Source organism: Anthonomus grandis, chromosome 11 (assembly GCF_022605725.1).
Source record: "Anthonomus grandis grandis chromosome 11, icAntGran1.3, whole genome shotgun sequence".
NCBI classification, from domain to species: Eukaryota; Metazoa; Arthropoda; class Insecta; order Coleoptera; family Curculionidae; genus Anthonomus; species Anthonomus grandis.
The window spans coordinates 25,889,203-25,913,929 of NC_065556.1; the positions used below are offsets into that span (position 1 = coordinate 25,889,203).

Consider the following 24,727-nt stretch of genomic DNA (forward strand, 5'->3'; position numbering starts at 1 on the left):
TAAATTGTACCGGCAATTACCGTATAATTGATTAAAACTATTTATGTTTTTATCGCCTTAGAAGTCACAATGTCAAGCATGAAAATTGTTTCTACGAACCAACCGACGTAAATTATTTGACTCGTGATAAGTTCGGACCGTTATTGCACGAGTAAATCGTTGCATATTTTTAACGAAATTTGTAAAAATATTAGAAAGAGGAGGAGGGAAGAAATTAATATACATTTTTATAAAAATAAGGATCACCGGGATGACTTTTGTTAGTATAGTGTTTGTATAATTACTGCTTAGTATGCGAAAATGACTTAACATTTTAAAATGACTATTAACTTGAAGTATCCTCTTCTTATAAAACGAGGCTCATTTTTTATTTAGTGGAAGTTAAAGCAAATTTGGACTATTTTTAACCGAGATATGAACTTTTTTAATACCAAGTGTCCGAAATATTTAAAAATTCTCTTAATCATCTTTGATTGCCTGTAAAAAAATTTTTTAATGACACTAATTATATTACAACAATTGCCTGAAGTTAAAATAAATATTATCTTATTTAGTAGAAGTAGTAATATGGATTGTTTTTAATAAAGATATAATTTATTAATTTCAAGCGCCCAAAGAAACTGAAAATGTTATTATTGTCATCTTTTATTGCCTGTAAAAAATAACTTTATTGAAAAAATTAGCTTATCACAATTACATTAGTTTAAATCGAGTAAATTTGGACAATATTTATTCAAAATTTGAATTTTTCTATATCAAATACCTAAAAAATTAAAAAAATTATTTTTGTCATAATTAAGCGCCTGTAAAACTCAATTTTATTAAAGCAATTGACTAATCACAATCGCTAAGGTTAAAATAAGGATTTTTTTTCCTATTTAGTAAAAGTTGGAGTAAATTTGGTCTAGATCTCTACTTTTCTGTGTTTTAAGTGTATTTTTTGGACACATATATGATATATATGTATGTTTATCTTTGATTGCCTGTAAAAAATAATTTAATTACGTCAATATAATTTTCTAAGGTTTAAATAAAGGTTGTTTTTTATTTAGTGGAACTTGGAGCAAACTTGGACAATTTTTAACCGAGATAAGGATTTTATTATAAACTTACTATTAGAAACATATTATCCATTCTTTCTCCAAAAGACCACACAAAAAACAAAACAAAAGTAAAGACTCCAAGTCAGAAACATATATATAATTATTCTTAATATCTTTAAAATACTACACGTGTTTCACTCCTATCGGAGCATCATCAGGCCTAGACATTCCCTTACATAGATCACATTACAAGCAGCATCATCTGCTAAAGATTTTAAAAATTATATATATGTTTAATGAGACCCTGACTTGGAGTTTTTACTTTGAATGCATGTAAAAAATATTTTTAATAAAACAACTATTTTGCTACAGTAGCCTGCGTTTAAACTGATTAATTTGGACTATTTTGAACCGAGGTAAGAGTTATCTATACTAAGTGCTTAAAAAATAAAAAAATCATTATTGTCATCTTTGATTGCTTGTAAAAAATATATTTATAAAATCAATTCATATATTTTAATTGGTTAAGGCTTAAATAAAGCTTCTCTTTATTGAGTGAAAACTTGCAAAGCAAATTTGGACCATATCTAACCGAGATATGAATTTTCCTTTATTAAAACCTAAAAAATAAAAAAAAATATAATTGCCTTCTCTTTCAATGACTTAAAAAAATACTTCTTATGTATAGTTTACATCAGTTTAAATTGCTAAGGTTTAAACGGAGTTTGTTTGTTTATTTAGTGAAAGTTGGAGCAAATTTAGACAACCTTTAACCGAGATATGATTTTTTTATAACAAGAGCCCAAAAAATGATTGCCGTCTTTGACTGCCTGTAAAAGGAGTTATAATTAAACACTGGAGTTATCACAATTATTTAAAGTTATAATTAAGTTTTTTTTTCATTTAGTGGAAGTTGGATACATCATTGAAATGCCTTAAAAAATTTTAAAAAAATCTTATGATCGTCTTTGATTGCCTGTAAAAAATTGTCTTATTCAATAAATTGACCCATTACGATTTTTCAAATATAAAATGCAGTCCTGTTTTTTAACCAGTAAAAGTTCAAGCCAATTTGGACAATGTTTAACCGCGACATAAATTTTTCGATACCAAATTCCCAAAAAACTTAAAAATCCTTATTTGATTGCTTGTTAAAAATATATTTATAAAATTAAATGACTTATCCCAATTAATTAAGGTCAAAATAAAGTTTTTTTGCTATTTGATAAAAGTTATTTTTAATCAAGATATGAATTTTTGTCTAATAAGTAGCCAAAGAATTAAAAAAACCATTACTGTCATCTTTGATTGCCTGCAAAAAATGTTTTATTAAAGTAATTAATTTATGCCAATTGTTTATGGTTTAATTAACTTTTTTTTTATTTAGTGCAAGTTGGAGTAAATCTGGACAAGGTTTAACCGAGAAATGGAATTTTTTATACCAAATGCTCAAAAAATTCATTGTTGGTTTGTTAATTTTTCTGTTCATTTTTCAGGCATTTAAAATATTTCAATTTTTTTTTCCAGGCAGTAAAATTAATTTTTCGACATTTTAAAACAACTACATGGCCATTTTTTGTTAACTCCAGGCAGTAAAAATACATTTTCTGTTGATTTTTCAGGCATTTGAAATATTTTAAAAATTTTCCTTTAGATAGTAAAATTAATTTTTCGACATTTTAAAACAACTACATGGCCATTTTTTGTTAACCCAGGCAGTAAAAATAATTTTTCTGATGATTTTTCAGGCATTTGAAATATTTTTAAAATTTTTCTCCAGGCAGTCAAAATAAATTTTCTGTTGATTTTTCAGGTATTTGAAATATTTTGAAAAATTTTCTCCATTCAATAAAATTAATTTTTGATATTTTAAAGCAGCTAAATGACTATTTTCTATTACCTTTTAGCAGTAAAACTAATTTTTCTGTTAATTTTTCAGGCATTTTAAAGCAGCTGATAGCCATTTTCCATTACCTTCTAACAGTAAAAATAATTTTTCTATTAATTTTCCGGGCATTTGAAATATTTTTCAAATTTTTCTTTAGACAGTAAAATTAATTTTTCGACATTTTAAAAACAACTACATGGTCATTTTTTGTTAACTCCAGGCAGTAAAAATAATTTTTCTGTTGATTTTCCAGGCATTCGAAATATTTTTAAAAAAAATTCTCTAGGGAAAATGAATTTTTCAACATTTTAAAACCGCTAATGGCCATATTCTATTATATCTAGGCAGTAAAAGTACTTTTTCTATTAATTTTTCAGGCATTTCAAATATTTTCTCCACTGAGTAAATTTAATTTTTGATCTTTTAAAGCAGTTAAATGACCATTTTCTATTACCTTCTAGCAGTAAAATTATATTTTTTTTGTTAATTTTTCAGGCATTTAAAATATTTTAATTTTTTTTTCCAGGCAGTAAAATTAACTTTTCGATATTTTAAAGCAGTTAAATCGTCATTTTCTGTTATCTCCAGGCAGTAAAATTAATTTTTCTGTTAATTTTTTAGGCATTTGAAATATTTAAAAAAATGTTCTCTAGACATTAAAACGAATTTTTCGACATTTTAAAGCAGATAATGGTCATTTTCTGTTATCTCCAGGCGGTAAAAGTAATTTTCCTATTAATTTTCCAGGCATTTGAAATACTTTTAAAATTTTTCTTCAGGCAGTAAAATTAATTTTTTGTCATTTTAAAGAAGATGATAGCCATTTTCCATTATGTTCTAACAGTAAAAATAATTTTTCTATTAACTTTTCGGGCATTTGAAATATTTTGGAAAATTTTCTTTAGACAGTAAAAATAAGTTTTCTGTTGATTTTCCAGGCATTTGAAATATTTTTAAAATTATTCTCTAGACAGTAAAAGGAATTATTCAACATTTTAAAACTGTTAATGGCTATATTCTATCATCTCCAGGCAGTAAAAATAATTTTTCTGGTGATTTTCCAGGCATTTGAAATATTTAAAAAAAAAATTCTCTAGACAAAATTTTGACCAGAATTTAGATTTTGACTTCTGTGTTTTTTAATGACTTTAATGAAGTAAGAGCAAATTTGAACTAATTTTAAGTAAAAGGAAAAAATGGATATGCCAAAGGCCCCCAATACAAAAACACAATAGAATAATGTAGGATTTTTTAAAAATAAATATTTAATTGACTTCCATACATTTTTTAGTTGCCATGCTAAGGAAATTCAGTGGCCTTTACATTTAATAAGCGATTGATCATAAACCTGATACTCTACTTTGTCTTCTCTATATTTAGGCAAGGAGCGCTAAAATTGTATTTTTCCTGAAATCCTATTTATTTATGAGTTGCGGAGTTGGGTCAGTCCAAAAATGCTTGAAAAAAATTCCCCTGGAAAACTCCGTATAAAGAAAATTAGGATCTTCTTGCCTGTAAAAAATTATTGTAACAAAACAATTGACTCTTATTAAATATTTTTTAAATTATAGCCTGGACTAAAGTTGAACCATTTTAAACCTAAATATGGACTTTTCCATATCAAGTGCATCTGTCACTCTCAGGTAACATTTTATAATTTGCCAAAAGCTTTTAATATAGGGTCTACCAATAAGAATGATATAAGTTTAAATTGCTAAAAAATAAAAACGAATTGGCTAATTTCTATAATTGATGTTTCATGTTGTAGTTTATTATGTAACATTATGTTTTAAACAAAATATCATTAAGATGTCCACCTCGGCTACGGCGGCAGACGTTTAGACGATGAACCCAACTTTCAATCACTTTTTCTAAGAAGTTGGGCTGAATTTCGCGAATAACCCTAGTTATGTTAACTTTGAACTCATTGATGGTTTGAGGATTGTTAGAATACACCTTCGACTTCATATATCCCCAAAGAAAAAAGTCCAGGGGAGTAAGATCACAGGACCTTGGTGGCCAGTTGATATTGCCATGTGGCGAAATTATTCGATCTTCAAAACGCTCTCTTCATAAATTAATTGTGGCTCGGGCGGTGTGTGATGTTGCTGTTGAAACCAATTCTGTTCGAAGTCTCCACCATCAATTGCAGGAAAGATTGTTATCATGTCGCGGTAACGCTCTCCGTTCTCTCTGCATCCTCAAAAAAGTATGGACCGATAATTCCACCGACATGCAAACCACACCACACAGTCACTTTTAACGGGTGTAATGGCACCTGTACCAATTTCTGGGGATTGTTCTGACACCAGAAGCGGCAATTTTGCGTATTGACAACGCCACTAAGACAAAAATGGGCTTCATCTGAAAAGATGATTTGTTTCCCAAAATCGGCATTTTGTTCCAACTGCAACAGGGCCCAGTCGGTAAACGCTCTTCGCAAACCATGGTCAGCAGGCTTCAATTCTTGAGTTAGAACCATCTTATATGGATGTAGGCCTAAGTCTTTCTTCAAAATGCGCCACAGAGACATTGGTGAAATGCCTAATTGCTGAGAACGGCGCAAAACAGACACATTGTTATTCGCGTCAACACTTTCTCTTGCAGCGGCGATCTTTTCAGCGGTCCTTGCACCTTTTTGTCGCGTTGGTGGCTTATTATCCAGAAGAGTGTACTCCCGTTCAAACTTATTAATTGTGCGCCTTATTGCAAGCTAAGAAGGCCGTCCACGATGGCCAAAATCTTCTCTAAGAGCACGATAACAGGCTCTAACCGATTGCGCATTTTCGTAATACCTTTTCACGATAGCTATACGTTGCTCTTGACTTAAACGATTCATGATAAAATGTTAAACACAACTGACGCTTGATCCGCGTTTTGACACATACCATTTTGCGTACATGGCCCACTAAACTTTTATCACATCTATTGGTAGACCCAATATGTGTTGAGCATAGTATACTTTTTCAAAAGCTCATCTATTGAAGCTACAAGTATTAACTTCCTCCAGCATTTGCATAATTTAATATTAGAAACATAAAATTTATTTTTTTTATAATTGAATACTAATTGAAACATACTGATGCCTCAATAGCACCAATAATAAAACCTTCAATTTTCATCCTTTTACGATAATTAAACAGGGCAATCAAAGCAAACGAAACTTCAGTGCTCACATGGGACCTACCGCCGCAAGACCGAAAGACAGAGGTCTATTTATTTCAAGGGGGCTACTTCATAAAAACGGCCCCTCGGGGGCCCCCTTTTCATGCATATAGATTTCTTTAGTTAGTCCTGACTGCCGACCAAACTAAAGCGATCTTGTTTACGGGGCGAATCTCATTAAGGAGTCGACATCGTGCATTGACAGTCGTTATTTCTCTTTTTGTTTATTTATGTGATGGTCTTGTAAATACCGGTAGCTTCAATACAACGCAAAAAGGCCTTAGTAAAATTTTTGATGATGTCTTAATTTTACTACCAAATTTCTCCATAAATAAAAATTTCTGAGTGACTTTTGCTTAATAAAATAGTTTGCATTTTACTTAATTGTATACATCTTAACCTCTTGAAATGTTGCATTTTATCCCCAAAAACATCATAAATTGTCAGACCCAAATCACGAAACCACCGGGCAAAAATGAAAAACAAGTTTGTCGAGCAGATGTGACAAATGTCGAATATAAAAGAAACATGTGCGTTAAAATTGAAAGAAACGCGATATACCCGGATGAAATCGTATCTACATACTGCACACAAATAGCGCGAATTACCTGTTTCGGTAAACAGATATTAATTTTAGTTCGTATTCCCACGGGCGAAATCGACGTATATTAAAATACCACATACGTACGTACGTGTACTTTAACGTATTTCTTTCTATGCCGACAGGTGACAGGTTAGTTTAAAATAATTGTGGGTCTCGGTTAATAACGGAAATTTAAATATTCAGCGGTAATTTGCGGTCATTATGTTGGTATGAACCAGATTGTGTAAGATACCAATCACTTCGGTGTAATCACTTTCAGGTGGTATATTTTACGGAAAAATGTTCATATATAAGAAGTTCCATTTCTTTTCCCTTGTCCATAGTGACTAAGATTTCGCAATCGGCAAAAAACGTTATGAATATGAATGCAAGCATTTGTTGCATCTAGAATCGCTATAATAATTACACTAGTAGTCATTTAAGCATTTATCTGAATCCCCCTAATGCAATTTCGACAAAATTTAATAAAGAAGTGAAGTAATAAGACTAGTTTTCGCATGAAAAAATACAGCATTATAATAAATATCCATCGATCCCTCCTTCAGAAAATTCATTAATTTCATTCTTCCAATACGTACAAACTTATTTCTCTTTTTATAGGTATCGCTGGAATGAGAAATTGGATTTTTTTGTCTTTGTTTTCTACACAATTGAAGAGTTTATCTGTCTTTATCCATCAACGAATAATTTTATCCCTTTTCTGGACAGTTGAAGGATCGTTCTATCTTACTTCTAGGAAGTCGAAGAATTTGTCTGTCTTTCTTCAAAGCAGCTAATGAATAATTTTTTTTCTGCATACTTGAAGAGTGTTTCTCTCAGTTTTGTTTCTGAGTAATTTTATCGCTTTCCTAGATTTTTGAAGAGTCATTTTGACTTACTTCCAGGAAGTCGAAGAGTCTGTCTGTCTTTCTTTAAAGTAGCTAAGGAGTAATTTTGCCTTTTTTCCGCATAATTGAGGAGTGCTTCTGTTTTTCCTTCACTGTATCAAATAGTAATTTTATCCCTTCATGTAGAGTTATTCTGTCTTACTTGCAGGAAGTCAAACAGTCTGTCTATCTCTTTTCCAAGTAATTAAGGAGTCATTTTGTCTTTTTTCTGCACAATGCAAGAGTGTTTCTGTCTTTCTTTAACTCTGTCAAAAAGTAATTTTATCCCTTTCCTAGATTTTTGAAAAATCAATTTGTCTTACTTCCAGGAAGTCGAAGAGTCTATCTGTCTTTCTTCCAAGCAGCTAAGGAGTCACTTTGCTTTTTTTTCTGCACAATTAAGAAGTGTTTGTCTTTTTTTTCACTTTATCAAAAAGTAATTTTATCACTTTCCTAGATTTTTGAAGAAGCATTCTGTTTTACTTCCAGGAAGTCGAAGAGTCTGTCTGTCTTTCTTTAAAGCAGCTAACGAGTAATTTTGCCTTTTTTCTGCATAATTGAGGAGTGTTTCTATTTTTCTTTCACTGTATCAAAGAGTAATTTCATCCCTTTTCTGGACAGTTTCAGAGTCATTCTGTCTTACTTGCAGAAAGTCAAACAGTTTGTCTATCTCTTTTCCAAGTAATTAAGGAGTCATTTTGTCTTTTTTCTGCAGAATTGAAGAGTGTTTCTGTCTTTCTTTAACTCTGTCAAAAAGTAATTTTATCCCTTTCCTAGATTTTTAAAGAGGCATTTTGTTTTACTTCCAGGAAGTCGAAGAGTCAGGTTGTCTGTCTTTTTTCAAAGCAGCTAAGGAGTAATTTTGTCTTTTTTTTGCACAATTAAGGAGTGTTTCTGTCTTTTTTTTTGACTTTATCAAAGAGTAATTTTATCCTTTTCCCAGATTTTTGAAGAGGCATTTTGTTTTACTTCTAGAAAGTCGAAGAATCTGTTTGTCGTTCTTCAAAGCAATTAAGGAGTAATTTTGTCTCTTTCTGCACAATTAAAGAGTATTTCTGTCTTTCTTCAACTCTCTCAAAGAGTAATTTTATCCCTTTCCTAGATTTTTGAAAAATCATTTTGTCTTACTTCCAGGAAGTCGAACAATTTTTTTCAAAGCAGCTAAGAAGTAATTTTGTCTTTTTTCTGCACAGTTGAAGAGTGTTTTTTGTCTTTCTTTAATTCTTTCAACGAGTAATTTTATTCTTTTCCTAAATTTTTGAAGAGTTGCTCTGTCTTACTTCCACTAAGTCGAATAATCCGTCTGTCTTTCTTTCAAGCAGTTAAGGAGTAATGTTCTCTTTATTTCTGCATAGTTAAAGAATTTCTCTGTCTTTCTTCCACTCTGTCAAAGAATAATTTTATCCTTTTTCTAGACAGTTGGAAAGTAATTCTGTCTTACTTCCAGGAAGTAGGGGAGTCTCTCTGTCTTTCTTCCAAGCAGCTAATGAAAATTTTGTCTTTTTTCTGCACAGTTGAAGAGTGTTTTTTGTCTTTCTTTAATTCTTTCAACGAGTAATTATATTCCTTTCCTAAATTTTTGAAGAGTTGCTCTGTCTTACTTCCACAAAGCCGAATAATCCGTCTGTCTCTCTTTCAAGCAGTTAAGGAGTAATTTTCTCTTTATTTCTGCACAGTTAAAGAATTTCTCTGTCTTTCTTCCACTCTGTCAAAGAATAATTTTATCCTTTTTCTAGACAGTTGGAAAGTAATTCTATCTTACTTCCAGGAAGTAGGGGAGTCTCTCTGTCTTTCTTCCAAGCAGCTAATGAATAATTTTGTCTTTTTTCTGCATAGTTGAAGAGTGTTTTTTGTCTTTCTTTAATTCTTTCAACGAGTAATTTTATTCCTTTCCTAAATTTTTGAAGAGTTGCTCTGTCTTACTTCCACAAAGTCGAATAATCCGTCTGTCTCTCTTTCAAGCAGTTAAGGAGTAATTTTCTCTTTATTTCTGCACAGTTAAAGAATTTCTCTGTCTTTCTTCCACTCTGTCAAAGAATAATTTTATCCTTTTTCTAGACAGTTGGAAAGTAATTCTGTCTTACTTCCAGGAAGTAGGGGAGTCTCTCTGTCTTTCTTCCAAGCAGCTAATGAATAATTTTGTCTTTTTTCTGCGCAGTTGAAGAGTGTTTTTTGTCTTTCTTTAATTCTTTCAACGAGTAATTTTATTCCTTTCCTAAATTTTTGAAGAGTTGCTCTGTCTTACTTCCACAAAGTCGAATAATCCGTCTGTCTTTCTTTCAAGCAGTTAAGGAGTAATTTTCTCTTTATTTCTGCACAGTTAAAGAATTTCTCTGTCTTTCTTCCACTCTGTCAAAGAATAATTTTATCCTTTTTCTAGACAGTTGGAAAGTAATTCGGTCTTACTTCCAGGAAGTAGAGGAGTCTCTCTGTCTTTCTTCCAAGCAGCTAATGAATAATTTTGTCTTTTTTCTGCACAGTTGAAGAGTGTTTTTTGTCTTTCTTCAATTCTTTCAACGAGTAATTTTATTCCTTTCCTAAATTTTTGAAGAGTTGCTCTGTCTTACTTCCACTAAGTCGAATAATCCGTCTGTCTTTCTTTCAAGCAGTTAAGGAGTAATTTTCTCTTTATTTCTGCACATTTAAAGAATTTCTCTGTCTTTCTTCCACTCTGTCAAAGAATAATTTTATCCTTTTTCTAGACAGTTGGAAAGTAATTCTGTCTTACTTCCAGGAAGTAGGGGAGTCTCTCTGTCTTTCTTCCAAGCAGCTAATGAAAATTTTGTCTTTTTTCTGCACAGTTGAAGAGTGTTTTTTGTCTTTCTTTAATTCTTTCAACGAGTAATTTTATTCCTTTCCTAAATTTTTGAAGAGTTGCTCTGTCTTACTTCCACTAAGTCGAATAATCCGTCTGTCCTTCTTTCAAGCAGTTAAGGAGTAATTTTCTCTTTATTTCTGCACAGTTAAAGAGTTTCTCTGTCTTTCTTCCACTCTGTCAAAGAGTAATTTTATCCTTTTTCTAAACAGTTGGAAAGTAATTCTATCTTACTTCCAGGAAGTAGAAGAGTCTCTCTGTCTTTCTGCCAAGCATCTAATGAATAATTTTGTCTTTTTTCTGCACAGTTGAAGAGTTTCTCTGTCATTCTTTTACTCTGTCAAAGAATATATAATAATAATAATAATAATAATAGTAATAAATGCCTTTATATTACGAAAATAGTTATTAACCAAAAATGATGCGAGATCTAGCCTGGGGCTACTCTATCTAACTTAACACACGAAAGCATAACAATGTAAATAATAAATAAATTGAATAAGTTTTAAACATTATGAAGAACATACAGAAAAAAAAAATAAGAAGAGAAGCCTAAAATAGAATTTTGCTTTCATCACATGACGTAATTAATTATTAAAATAATTATAATTATATCTAGTTTATAAAAGAAAGAAAAGAGTAATAAGTAAGTAATTAGTGATATAACTTAAAATTAAATGAAATATATTTTATATATTTTAGTTATTAGTTCGCAGTATTAGAAAAGTAAGATTTGACATCAGCTTTTCGAAATAAGACAGGTTTTAGCTTTAAGGTTATTTGGCAATGAATTATATACCTTAACCGCACTATGACTGAAAGACCCTTGGAATTTGGCAGTTCTATGATAGGGTATCAAAAGGTTTGCCGAGTGGCGCATTTCACGGCCATGTATGTATCAATTTTCTGGACAGAAGAGTAATCAACATCTATTTGATGAAATTGTTTTCTACATTTAAATTGACTTTGATTCTCCTAAGTTATTGTTGTATTATTTGATAGCGATCTACTTTCTGAAGGAATCGGTCTTACTCTTGATGGAACCATAACAGATATGAATTTCAGAAAAAAAAATGTCGTCTTCACATTATAATAATTAATGAAACTTCTAAATGTCTTGCATTGTAAGCATGACTGACCGCATTTTAATGTAACATACTTGTTTCTCCCTATGCTTTTATTATAGGCTAAGGCAAGTTTTACTGCTAACTAAAGCTACTAACAGATGCTATGAATATCATAATCTTCTTTCTTTTTCAAAAAACGCATAGAGCGAGTTTTGGACCTCTCATATAGAACATACGCCTGAAAACGTTTCATTTCCAAGACAAGTTCAATTTATTCTAATATAACATTCGGTCCTTGTAGCCCGTTTTTTCTTTGTTATTATGCATTCATAATAAACGATCCCAATTTACGTTTACAAACAATTGTGACCGCAGTATTTTCCGGAAGTCAGACACACTATTGTCTGGTAACACGATTTTTTATCGTGCAATTAGAGAATGTCATTAGCTTTTAACAAACAAGGATAGGAAATTACCTTTAATGACATTCATAAAAAAAGTGACACTTTTTCTTTCTAATCTGGTATGTGGGTTATTATGGTAATACTTTTGAGTTATGACGTTTTTTTTTTGTGGCTGATTAGCGTTCAGTTGTTATGGAAATAGGAAAATTTGCAAGGGAGTATAAATGTCCGAGAGTAAAATATATCCTTAGAATAATTAGTCTTTCAACTACTCAACTTAATGTCTTTGTGGCCTGCAAGTTATATAAATGAACACTAATGATGCAATACGAAACGCCGTATTTCAATTAAAATATTTAATGACTATTTTTCAAAATAAATGCTTATGAGAATTGTTCCTTTATTACTGCCTAGGTTAGGTAGGTTAGGTATCTAGGTAAAACCACTGTAATACTTTTTTCTATCCTATTTTTTAAATTGAATAATATCTACTATTTTTTATCACTTTTTGAAAGCGTTTGATACCATCGATTTGTGATAGTGTTCACTTACACTTATTAATATAATAAGACAGGCCTATTAGGCCTTATTAAAACCATTAAAAAATTTGAGGCACTTATGGAATAGTCTAATAATAATTAGTGTAATTTTAAGATTAATTTTTCCTATTTATTATTATTTCTTTTTATTGCGATAAATTAGTAAAATTAGTTACCTTTATTTTGCATTAAATCATTTCTTTGAATAAATTTAATATGTTACAGACTTGGTAAATCTACACTTTCATATAGAGATATTACTGATAATACTAGATGCTGTTTAACAATTATTAGAAAACTGAAATTGGAACATTTAAACAAATCTCGTATAACTATGCATAACTTAATTGGATATGAGTGTCAAATTCCTTTAGAAAAATTAAATAGGATAGGCGTGAGTTCCTATTTACCCAATTATAGCTATAGAATATCCTATAAATTTAGGTTACAAAAAAATAAAAATAAAAAAAGATGAATTTCATTGGATACTCATACCTATATTTAAAAGACTTAAAATAATAATTTTAAATAAATGAAGTAATTATTTGAGGTGATACAGTATAAAAATATGCATAACTGGATGGAAAACGATTGTCATTTTCTTAGGAAATCTTTATTATGCATGCAAATTTACATTTTGATTGCTTAAACAGCTATTTAGGTATTGAGGTACCTCCTAAAAATATTCTACACATACAACTTTATGGTCAAACATTAATTTAGTTTTAAAATATAATTTTAGTTGACTTTTAATATTTGTCAAAGTAATATGCATAATTTAATGGGAAACGATTATCATTTTCTTAAAAAACATCTATTTATGCAGAAAAATTAATTCCTATGTCAATATTTGAGCATTTAGGTAACTCCTGTGAATACACATAATGAAAAGTAGCTTTAATACTCATGGTACATGGTTATTGGCATATATATATAACATATAAGGATAGAATTACGATTTTCCTAAACAATTTTAAAAAAATGCATAAGCTTGACGTTCTATTTCTAACTGGTATGGTGGGTCAATTTTGACCCCATCCAAAATAAAAATGTTTATTAAAGAAAAACTATTGCAAGTGGCAACACTGCCTTCCATGTATTCCTCGGCCGTACTGAGCAGAATATTTCTCCGTAATTTTTTGGGTTTTCTAATTTTTTAGTGTAATGGCTTCTTTAAAGGATAAAAAGGCACCACTAACAGAGCACGAGTTAGAACAGCTTGCTAACACTTTTTGTGATAATGACAGCGACATTTCTGATGCCGAGACTATCGTTAGTGAACATATTTCTGCAAGCGATAGTGATTCTGATAATGATTCTGAACCGGGTGTTGGTAATTTGCCAGACGAAATAAATTTGGATATTGAACCAGATATTTTGGAAGATAGTAGTGATGATGATAGTAAAATTGGCGTAAGAAGCTACTATTATGGGAAAAATAGAAAAAAATGGTCAACAAAAGCTCCTGCCACAAGCCGTGCTCGTGCAAGCAATATTGTTTTGCATGGACCAGCACGAGTTAACAAAACAAATTCAGCCACAGAAGCTTTTAAGCTGTTAGTTGATGATACAATAGTCGAGCAAATTATCGAGAAGACCAATGAAAAAATAACCAGCTTGCATGCTAGTTATGGGCACAATGCCTTATCCTGCCAATTTTTAAATCATGTTGACGAAACCGAAATGTTGGCATTTTTTGGTCTCCTCTTCTTGGCAGGCGTATTCAAGTCGAACCACGAAGATATTAATTCCCTTTTCGCAACTGATGGCATGGGTCGTGATATATTTCGTTCCGTAATGACTGCAAAAAGATTTAATTTTCTCCTCACAGCTTTGAGATTTGATGATCCAGACACCAGAAGTCAGCGCATTGAAGCCGGAAACAAGCTAGCCCATATTGCCGATATATTTTACCGCTTCGTGAATAATTGTCATACAAACTTTTCATGTGGGGAATATGTAACTGTGGATGAAATGTTGATTGGTTTTCGCGGTAATTGAAGATTTCGAATGTTTATCAAAAGTAAGCCGGAAAAATACGGAATCAAAATGATGTGTCTCTGTGATGCTCGGACGCATTATTTAGTAAACGCCTTTGTTTATAACGAAAAAGACACTCAAATGCAGAATCCTAAGAAGCTAGCCATACCCACCCTCAATGTTCTTTCTTTAGTTGATCCGATAAAAAATTCTAACCGAAATATTACTGGGGATAACTGGTTTTCTTCTTTAGAGCTTGTCGAAGAGCTACAACGCTGTAAACTTACCTATGTCGGTACTATCCGAAAAAACAAAAGGGGAAGAGGAATTTTTGCCAAATAAGCAGCGACCGGTTTATTCTTCGATTTTCGGATTTACCAGAGACGTGACTTTGCTACCTTATGTTCCAGTAAAAAATCTAGCAGTTTGTCTTAGGTATATCAAGTTTTCATCATAATGTTAGAATTTTGGACAGAGAAAATAAACTTCCAGGCATGATAGATTATTACAATATTACCAAAGTAGGGGTAGATGTATTAGATCAGACGTGTGCAAATTATAAAGTTGGTAGACGCACTAGAAGATGGCCGCAAGCAATTTGGTTTCGAATGATGGATACTAGCGCTGTAAATGGAAGTATTTTATATAATAATGCTCATCCAGAGGCTGAAATGACACACCAAAAGTTACCTTAGGAAGAGATCTAATACATAACCAATTAATTCGCCGATCTCAAATGGAAAATATTCCCAGGGAATTAAAAGCGCTTATTCATCGAATTGGTCAGATTCCAGAGATAGGTCCAGGCAGAAATGAACATGGGGAAAGACCACCTAAGCGTGCAAGGTGTTCTATTTGTTCACGCAATGATAATAAACATAATCACTTATATGTGATCCCTGCTATAAATAAGTTTGTAAAAATCATTGCGTAAAAAGAATTCGTTGCAATAATTGCCAATAATAGTTCAAACATGCTTGTTAGTTAGTTTTTTTATAAACCTTTTTATAATTTTATTTTTAAGTGTTTTAAACGTTTTCACATTTACTTAAGAACATCTTCTTAATTTTTCACCTAAATTTTGTGTTTTTTAGTTTATTTTCGAGTCATTTTGCAAAAAGCCTATTTTTTAATAATACTTATATTTTTTAGTCTAGCTTAATTTTAAGTGCAATTTTTTTGGTTTATATGGCCTCAGAGTTGTTAATATATTATTATTTTCATATTTTTAAATTTGTTTTTGTTTTAGTTTAAAAAAATCGAAAGGTCTAATTTGACTCCACCATACTTGGAACGTGATGTTTTTCCGCCATACCAGTTAGGAGTTAAATGTGATTGGTTAAACAACAATAACTAAGATTATAAAGCTTCATGGTCAAACTTAATTATAGTTTAAGTTTAACCATCAGAAAGACAACTAAAATTAAATTTTAATTAAAATTAAAATTTAATTTCAGTTGTCTTTCAATATTTGCTGTACCGATATGCTATAACTTAATGGTTATAGAAAAAAGAGTAATACAAACTTTAAGGCCTGTTTAATTATAAATAAAATTAAGGATTATAGTTCATACATATTTCAAAAGGCATGTTGGATGTTCAGGATTTACCTCTGAATTTAAATACTGTGTTAATTCTCTGCATTATTATGCATCTTTTTTTTCTCAAATTGACAAGATATATAGCAATTTATCTGGCCTCTAATTGATTTTCACCCTTAAACGATAATTGCAACGAAAAGGTCTATTAAATATTTACTATGAATTAGTATACCTCTTTTAACCGTACCTACATGTTTCTGTTTGGGGTAATATATTGGAGTCTGTATTTGAAAAAAAATTGAAAAAAGGCTGATTTTTAGTTTGTAGTATAAAGAGAGCTATCGTAAAACATTTAAGGAATATTATATTTTATTGCTCGGAATTTACAAGTTTCAATTGTTGTACATGTATAAAAATGAAGAAAACTTCTCCAAAGTAAGTGATCTTAATAAATATAATGTCAGATGTAAAGATGCTCTTTATCTGCCCAGGTTTAACTTTGTTCATTTAGAGTAAATTTATTTAATCAACTATCTGCCACATTAAAACAAATAGATAACTTTAACATATTTAACAACAAAGGAAAATGGCAAATTATAAACCTTGTGATCTATGATATGAACGTATTTGGTAAAATGTTGAAAGTCGCTCCTGCCCAATCAACATCTGTACTTAATTTGTTAAGACTTTTGTAATTTTAGTTTCAAATAAGTTAGTTAAAATTTATAAGTTTCGTTCGCCCCACTTGTCTTATTTTATTGTATATGTAGTATCAAATGACCAAATAAAACAGTAATATAATACGATTGTCATTGTGAGTAATACAGTAGCTTCAATATTCACGATTCAAATTTAATTAATTAATTATTTATTGAAATGCATAACTTAATAGAACACGATTGCTATTTTCCTAAAAAACTTTAAAAAAGCCTTCTTATGACCGATCAAGACTGGTTAAATAATAATTTGGGCCTTTCCTAATAATAAAACTTACAGTAGCTTTAACATTCATGGTCATGGCCGGTATCTGAGCTCCGAAGTAATGTCCGGCCGTAGGCGTGACATCGGTCAACATCTCGTCACAACAATTTCAACAAAAAAAAAAACGGTCCAAAGAACCCCGACACTATCGCGTCAACACGATCGCGATGATCATTCCCTTGTTCAAACAAAAACGGGCACAATCGAAATCACAACAATAAACGCCACACTGTGATAATGACGATCGGTGGCGGCGGTACACTTCTATTGTCGAGATCGCATACCTCACTATTTCTCGGAAGGGAGAAACGCGGAGGAAATCGTATACGAGTGAGTGGCGGTGCTGCCTGCTGCTTCTGGTAGGAGAGGACGGGAGGGGGAGGGCGTGGACGACCAATGGAGACGGTTGCCATTTATAAACGGGACCACGCCCATGATTTTTATCTGTGAGGGGCGGCGCGCATGGTGGAATGGCCAGTTTGTTACAAATTAGGTTGCGCTCGCTCGGTGAGGTTACGACGACTATTATTTTCGGGTTTTATACACTGTAAGGCTCTTTATTAAGAGGTGCACTTTGGGAGGTTGTGTTCGTTTTAATGGGCATGTTTACACTCTTGTTTGCACTCGATTTGGTTGGAAAATTTTGACTTTTGGTAGATTAGTGAGGGTGAGGGAGGAGAGGCTGCTTGATCCTTAACAGCTCTTAAACCCTTTTATAGAAAATTAGTCCACATTTAAAGGAATCACATATAGATTGATATCTGTAAACATTTAAGCATAACTTAATGACATATGACTACCAGTTCCTTATACATTTTTCTTCATCATATTGTACGCCTTAGGCCTTTATTTTCCAACTTAATTATCTTGAGAGGTTGAGGTCCATGACTCAATCCTTAATCTCTTTGGAGGTCTTGTACTTTAAGATACTTGAAAGGGATTTTTTTATAATAAATACACATATACATGCCCAATCTGTGTTCCAAAAGAAAAAACCAATGTAATGGTTTTTTCCTATCCTATTTTTAATATTAAATAATATTTACTATTTTTTTATGTGTCAGAAATCTTATACAAGGACTTGATTAAAGTATATAAAATATGCAGGCTCATTAGCCTGCCTTATTTAAACCATTAAAAAAATTAAGGTACTTACCTATGGAATAGTCTAATAATAATTAATGCAGATGCAAGATTGATTTTTCTTATTTATTGTTATTTATTTTTATTGGGATCAATTAGTAAAATTAGTTATACCTGGTTACCTTTATTTTGTATAAGATAATTTCTTAGAATAAATTTAATAAGTTACAGATTTGGTAAATATACACTTACATATAGAGATCTTACTGATAATACTAGATGCTGTTTAATATGTATTAGAAAACTAAAATTGGTAATTGATTTGATTGGATACAGTGCATAAGTATGCATAACTTAATTGGATATGAGTGTCAAATTCTCTTTTAAAAATTAAATAGTATAGGGACACATTCAAAGGAATCAAATATAGATTGATATCTATAATCATTTAAGCATAACTTAATGACATATGACTACCAGTTCCTTATATAGTTTAAATTTTTTTCTTCCTCATATTGTAGGCCTTAGGCCCGTATTTTCCAACTTGATGATATCTTATATCTGGGTTTCTTTTTCTGTCTCTTAGCACACCAAGAGACGAAAAAAGAAAGCAGCATAGCTGTACGAGTATAGCAGTGTGCAGCTCTTGTAGTGTACGTTAGTGTTGACCTAACACAGGTTTTGCTTATTTTAATCTGTAGAATAAAGAGTTGAGAGTCGGATTTCCGTTAGTGTCTTTATTTTTTCTGTTAAAGTGCAAGGATTTTTTCATTTATAAAATTCAAGGAAAAAATCAAAAAATACATTGCTGATTTTATTTCTCTAATTTTAAAAAATTAATAATAACCTATAATTTCTTTTTTCCCTATACAATATACAAGGTTTTATTGAAAATGCTTACTAATAATAATAATGCATATTTATTTAGCAAAATATGCTGCATATTTAAAATAAAATATGATATTGTCTAAAAATTCAGTATACATAATGATCAAACTTTATTTTAAATGAGATCCAAACAATTTTTGTATTGTAAACTATTTTGGTGTTTAAGTCGGGGTAACTACTTCTCAATTTTCTGTTTGTTTGTTTTATCTTTTTTTTCATAGTTGTAGTAATATTCTATATGAGTATATATATAATAATTCCTCTAGGTGCAACTTATAATTAATGTGGATAATAAGCCCATTTGTATTGAAATAATTATTATAAATGTAACAACTAAATATATTCCTAATAAAAATATTCCTTAAATAATTTGACTAGAGGCTTATTTCAGGTGTTTTAGATTTGTATACAGGATTTTGAGAAAATTAAGAATTTTTGAAAAAAATGCCCTAGAACTTTTGCAAAATGCTCATAACATAAAAACTAGTCAAAATCCAAAATTTAGCATTTGTACATGGGTTCCTTGAATAATTTGATCAAAGACCTATTGTAGGAATTTTAGATTTATTTACAGAATTTTGAGAAAAACAAGGATTTTGGATGAAAAATATTCTTTTCTAAAAATTTGACAAAATGGCCATAACTTAAGAACTAGATAAAATCCAAATTTAAAAATGTATACACGTATGCCTTGAACACTTTGACTAGATACGTATTTCAGGAACTTTAACAAGAAAAAATTGATTTTGAAAGAAATGTTTTTTTTTTAATAAAAATGTCTCAAATGACCAATAACTGAAAAGTTTGTCAAAAACCAAATTTAAGACTTTATCCACGTATTCCTTGACCAATACGTGATAATGACGTAGAGAATTTTGAGAAAACCAAAGATTTTGGAAAAAAAATATACTAAAAATTTTACAAATGAAAAACTAATAAACAGTTTTAATTTATTCAATTTGGAATAATTATTATATTGATTTCAAATTATTAATTAGTTTGATTAAATGAATGTAGAAATTAATTAATTGAGGTAATATATTTTAGCCACTTACTACTCAATTTCAGAAATTTAAAATTCTGATTCTTTCTAGCCTAAAATTGATATAATTTAAATAGAAGCAAATTTATTAATTTTTATGTTAGCTGCATTATAAATTATGTTAATTGCTTCCTAAAATAAGAAAATTAATGAAAATGTACGGAATTTCAGGCAGTTAAGAAAATGTATCTTTTTATTTCAGGCAGTTGATTTAATTTATAGTAAATAGTTTATTTAATTTAAGGGGGTTAAAAAACTTATCATTCTACTGACTAAAAACTCATTTGCCTGAAATTTAGAAAAAATTACTCAAGATCCTGAAAATTGAAAAATACTTGACAGCATGGAATTTCAAAAACTTGAACTCAAATAGGACCTAAAATTCCAGGCAGTTAAGTTATTTTACTATTTTAGGCAGTGGAGTGATTGTATTATTACAGGCTATTGAGCAAATAATCTTTCCTTACTATTGCCTGGAATATTAAAAAAAAAATTACGTCGTTCTCTGGAGGTCTGGGCAGTTGAGTGATTTTAATATTCCAGGCAATTGAGCAAACAATTTAAGAAAAAATTAAATCAAATTCGTAAAAATTAAAATACTGCATGAAATTTCAAAGAAATTACATGAAATTTTAGACAGCTAAGTGATTGTATTATTCCAGGCAGTTAAGCAAGCAATTTTCTCTTACTAGTGCCTGGAATTGAAAAAAGTTCGTTATTACTATCTGGAATTTGAAAAAAAATAACCCAAATGCTTGGAATCCAAAAAAAACTTACTACTTCAATGCCTAAAATTCCAGGCAGTTGAGCAAACATTTAAAGAAAAAATTAAATCAAATTTGTAAAAATTAAAATAATACTGCATGAAATTTCAAAGAAGTGCACTAAATTACATGAAATTTTAGACAGCTAAGTGATTGTATTATTCCAGTCAGTTAAGCAAGCAATTTTCTCTTACTATTGCCTGGAATTGAAAAAAATTATAAATTATCTTAATTGCTTCATAAAATAAGAAAATGTACGGAATTCCAGGCAGTTAAAAAAATATATCTTTTTATTTTAGGCAGTTGATTGACTTTATAGTAAAAATTTTATTTAATTTCAAGGGGTTAGGAAAAATTATCATTCTACTGACTAAAGACTCATTTACCTGAAATTTAGAAAAAATTACTCAATTGCCTAAAATTAAAAAAAAACTCAAGAGCCTGAAAATTAAAAAGTTCGACTCAACAACATGGAATTTCAAAAACATGAACTCAAATAGGACCTAAAATTCCAGACAGTTAAGTTATTTTACTATTCCAGGCAGTTAAGTGATTGTATTATTATAGGCAATTGACCATATAATCTTTCCTTACTATTGCCTGGAATATTAAAAAAAAATTACGTCGTTCTCTGGAAGTCTAGGCAGTTGAGTGATTTTAATATTCCAGGCAATTGCGCAAGCAATTTTTCATTACTAGTATCTGGTATAAAAAAAAATTATCCAAACGTCTGGAGTTTAAATAAATTTAACTTCAATGCCTAAAATTCCAGGCAGTTTGTCAAACAATTTAAGAAAAAATTAAATCAAATTCGTAAAAATTAAAATACTGCATGAAATTTCAAAGAAGTGCACTTAACTATATGAAATTTTAGACAGCTGAGTGATTGTATTATTCCAGGCAGTTAAGCAAGTAATTTTCTCTTACTAGTGCCTGGAATTGAAAAAAATTATAAATTTTCTTAATTGCTTCATAAAATAGGAAAATTAACGAAAATGTCCGGAATTTCAGGCAGTTGAGAAAATATATCTTTTTATTTTAGACAGTTGATTGATTTTATAGTAAAAATTTTATTTAATTTCAAGGGGTTTATATATTTGATAATATATAATGAATGAATGAATGATAATTTAGGGAAAATTATTATTTTCCCTAAATTATCATTTAACTGACTAAAAACTCATCTACCCGAAATTAAAAAAAATATATTCAACTGCCTAAAATTTAAAAAAATAACTCAAGATCTTGAAAATTAAAAAATACTTGACAGCATGGAATTTCAAAAACTTGAACTCAAATAGTACCTAAAATTCCAGACAGTTAATTTATTTTACTATTCCAGGCAGTTGAGTGATTGTTTTATTTTACGCAATTCAGGCAAATAATATTTCCTAACTATTGCCTGTAATATAAAAAAAATATGTCGTTGTCTGGAAGTCTAGGCAATTAAGTGATTTTAATATTCCAGGCAATTGAGCAAGCAATTAATTTTTTGTTACTAGTATCTTGAATAAATAAGAAAATCTCATAAATGCCTAAAGTTTTCAATGCCTAAAATTCCAGGCAGTTGAGCAAACAACTTACAAAAAAAATAAATCCAATTCGTAAATACTGAAATATTGCAATTCAACTGCATGGAATTTCAAAGAAGTGCGCTAAATTACATGAAATTCCAGACAGCTGAGTGATTTTATTATTCCAGGCAGTTAAGCAAACATTTTTTTTCTTACTAGTGCCTGGAATTGAAAAAAAAATTAATTCAAATGCCTGGAATTTTTAAGTCTCTTTAGGCAATAAAGCAGGCAATAAATTCGGCTTAAATAGATCTATCCTAACCCAGAAAGAGCCAAAATTCTAGATTTGATGAAAATCAGAATTTTTTCATACTTCCTGGCTTTATCTTAATAAAAAAATTTAAAGAATTTTTAACATTCACGTAACTCGCTTAATTTTACAAAAATATCATCAGAAATTAACTTTCCAAATAATCAAAAGAAAAGTGTCAAAAATTCAAATTTCTGAATTTTTGTAGCTTAAAATTGATCTAGCCTAGGCTCAGAAAAATTAAAAATTCTGGATTTTTGGTAATACGCGTAGTCTATATACCTTCACAGAGATTTTTTTTAATAATTAAAAATAAAATTTCAAAATTTTAAGTTTTTCTAGACCAAAATCAATTAGGATCTTAGAAAGATCCAAAATTGTAAATTTTTAAACATTTACCTAGAGCATTTAATTTTACAAATAATTAAAGATAAAATTGCACAAATTTTTAATTCTAAGCTTTTCCAGTCCAAAATCGATCTAATCGGAAATTCCGGATTTTGAGATATTCTCCGAATTTTCCAAAGAATCGTCATAGAATTTTTTTTTAAGAATAATAAAATAAATCGAATGCCTGAGTCACTTAAGTAAAAAAACTGTACCTAGAATTAACCCCAAATATGGTTGAATATGTTCATTCTTAATACTAGAAAACATCGAGTTCCTGGTCTATTTAACTAATCAAAATTTAATGATTTCCAACAGATCTAAATGCTAATGAATCACTAGATTCAATTAAAAACCAATAAAAAAAACGTGCCTACATATTAAAACTAATAAAATCCTTCGAAATGGGCGTACCCGGAGAGGAGCAAGCAAATAGTCCCATAACGAGACGAAAATTCTTAATTTGCAAATCAGAACGGGGTCTTTATATGCATTTTCCGGTCGCCCAATTGAACCGGGATAATAATTCGGTCGTGTAAACTTTAGGGTTTAAATTGAAATCCGCCGACGCCGCTTTTAAGCGGGGTTTATGCCGGAGGGTGGATTCCTACAGATACTGCCAGTCAACCCCGTCATCCCTCACCCTCGTGACGTTTTATTAGCGTTGAAGTTGCTGCCAATAGAGACTAAATCTGACTAAGAGAAAGAATAATTTCCAGAAAATCCAGACCGAACAAGGCACTTTACCACTCGATTTTCCTTTTTCACAAACGAGTCATTTTAATTGTCGCTTTAATTAATAAGACCGAAAAATAATAAGTCACGAAATGTTTGAAAAATTGATGCATGCCGGGCCTATTATTAAAACCCCCAAACGGGGGCAATTACCGCCAATTTATTCCCTAAATTATAGGACGGGACTAATTAACGTTTTACCAACTCGTTTGGCATTTTCAGACATTTTTTTTTTTAATAACAAAGTACCAGTCAGATCCATTAAAGTTATGCACATAATACGAATTGAGCAATTTACTTAACAATAATAAACGTTACGACAAATAATTAATAACCCAAATAGTGCGGAGTGAAAAAGAATGGCACAATACAATAATTTATTCATACAAAATATAAACCAGTAAATAACACTGTCTGCCATTTATAATATCCAGATAGCGGGGCGAACAATGAAAGGCTAGTCAAACAATACAATAGCGTCCATCAATAACTTATACAAGTCGGAATAATTACGTTAAACAATACAATTTGTCGATAAATATTCGATAAAAGTAAAAGTTGTGTGTGGCTTTGTGTAAGTATTGAAGTAAAGAATTTTTAATAGGGATAAAAAAGGGGATTCTATTAAGCTTAAGGGTATTTTTTTATTCCAGACATTTCAGGAATAAATAAAGCAAACTGCTGCAATTTGGATATACATGGAACATCATTAGTTTCATTTATATATTCCAGGCAGTATTTATTTGCTGAATATATGGTTTTTAACGAGTGTTACATGTTGGAAATATTATTTTTTAATAAAGAAGAGATGGTTTTATTTTGTTTATTTTTGGAGTTAATTTGACATTTTCTTTTCGTTGTTCAAGTTTAGTAATGTATTGACTTTCTTTAAGGCTTATTTTTTACAAGGAAATTAAGGAAAAAACTTATGTAAGGTATTATTAAGGATGGTAATATAATTACGTTTTCTGTGTAAGGTTTAATAAATTATACTAAGAAAATAAAATTTCCCAAAGAGTCAGATAATAATTTAGAAATGAAATGATCATATAAGAAAAAAGTAAAAAAAAATTTTTTATTCTTATATCCCCTTTTTAGCCTAACATACCCT

General features: G+C 30.2%; 1 protein-coding gene across 6 annotated transcripts in view; it reads right to left on the reverse strand.

Annotated features, from left to right (window-relative positions):
- LOC126742208 (transcription factor Sp9) overlaps nucleotides 1-24,727 on the reverse strand; it is a 162,274-nt gene that overhangs the window by 26,432 nt on the left and 111,115 nt on the right. Inside the window, exon 1 of one of the 6 annotated variants that reach the window (XM_050448804.1) lies at nucleotides 16,907-17,182. The exons of the other annotated variants lie outside the window; for them this stretch is intronic. Coding sequence (XP_050304761.1) covers nucleotides 16,907-16,987 — 81 coding nt within the window. The 5' untranslated portion in view covers nucleotides 16,988-17,182. Of the gene's footprint in view, nucleotides 1-16,906; nucleotides 17,183-24,727 lie in introns of those variants that run through there. 6 annotated transcript variants of the gene reach the window in all.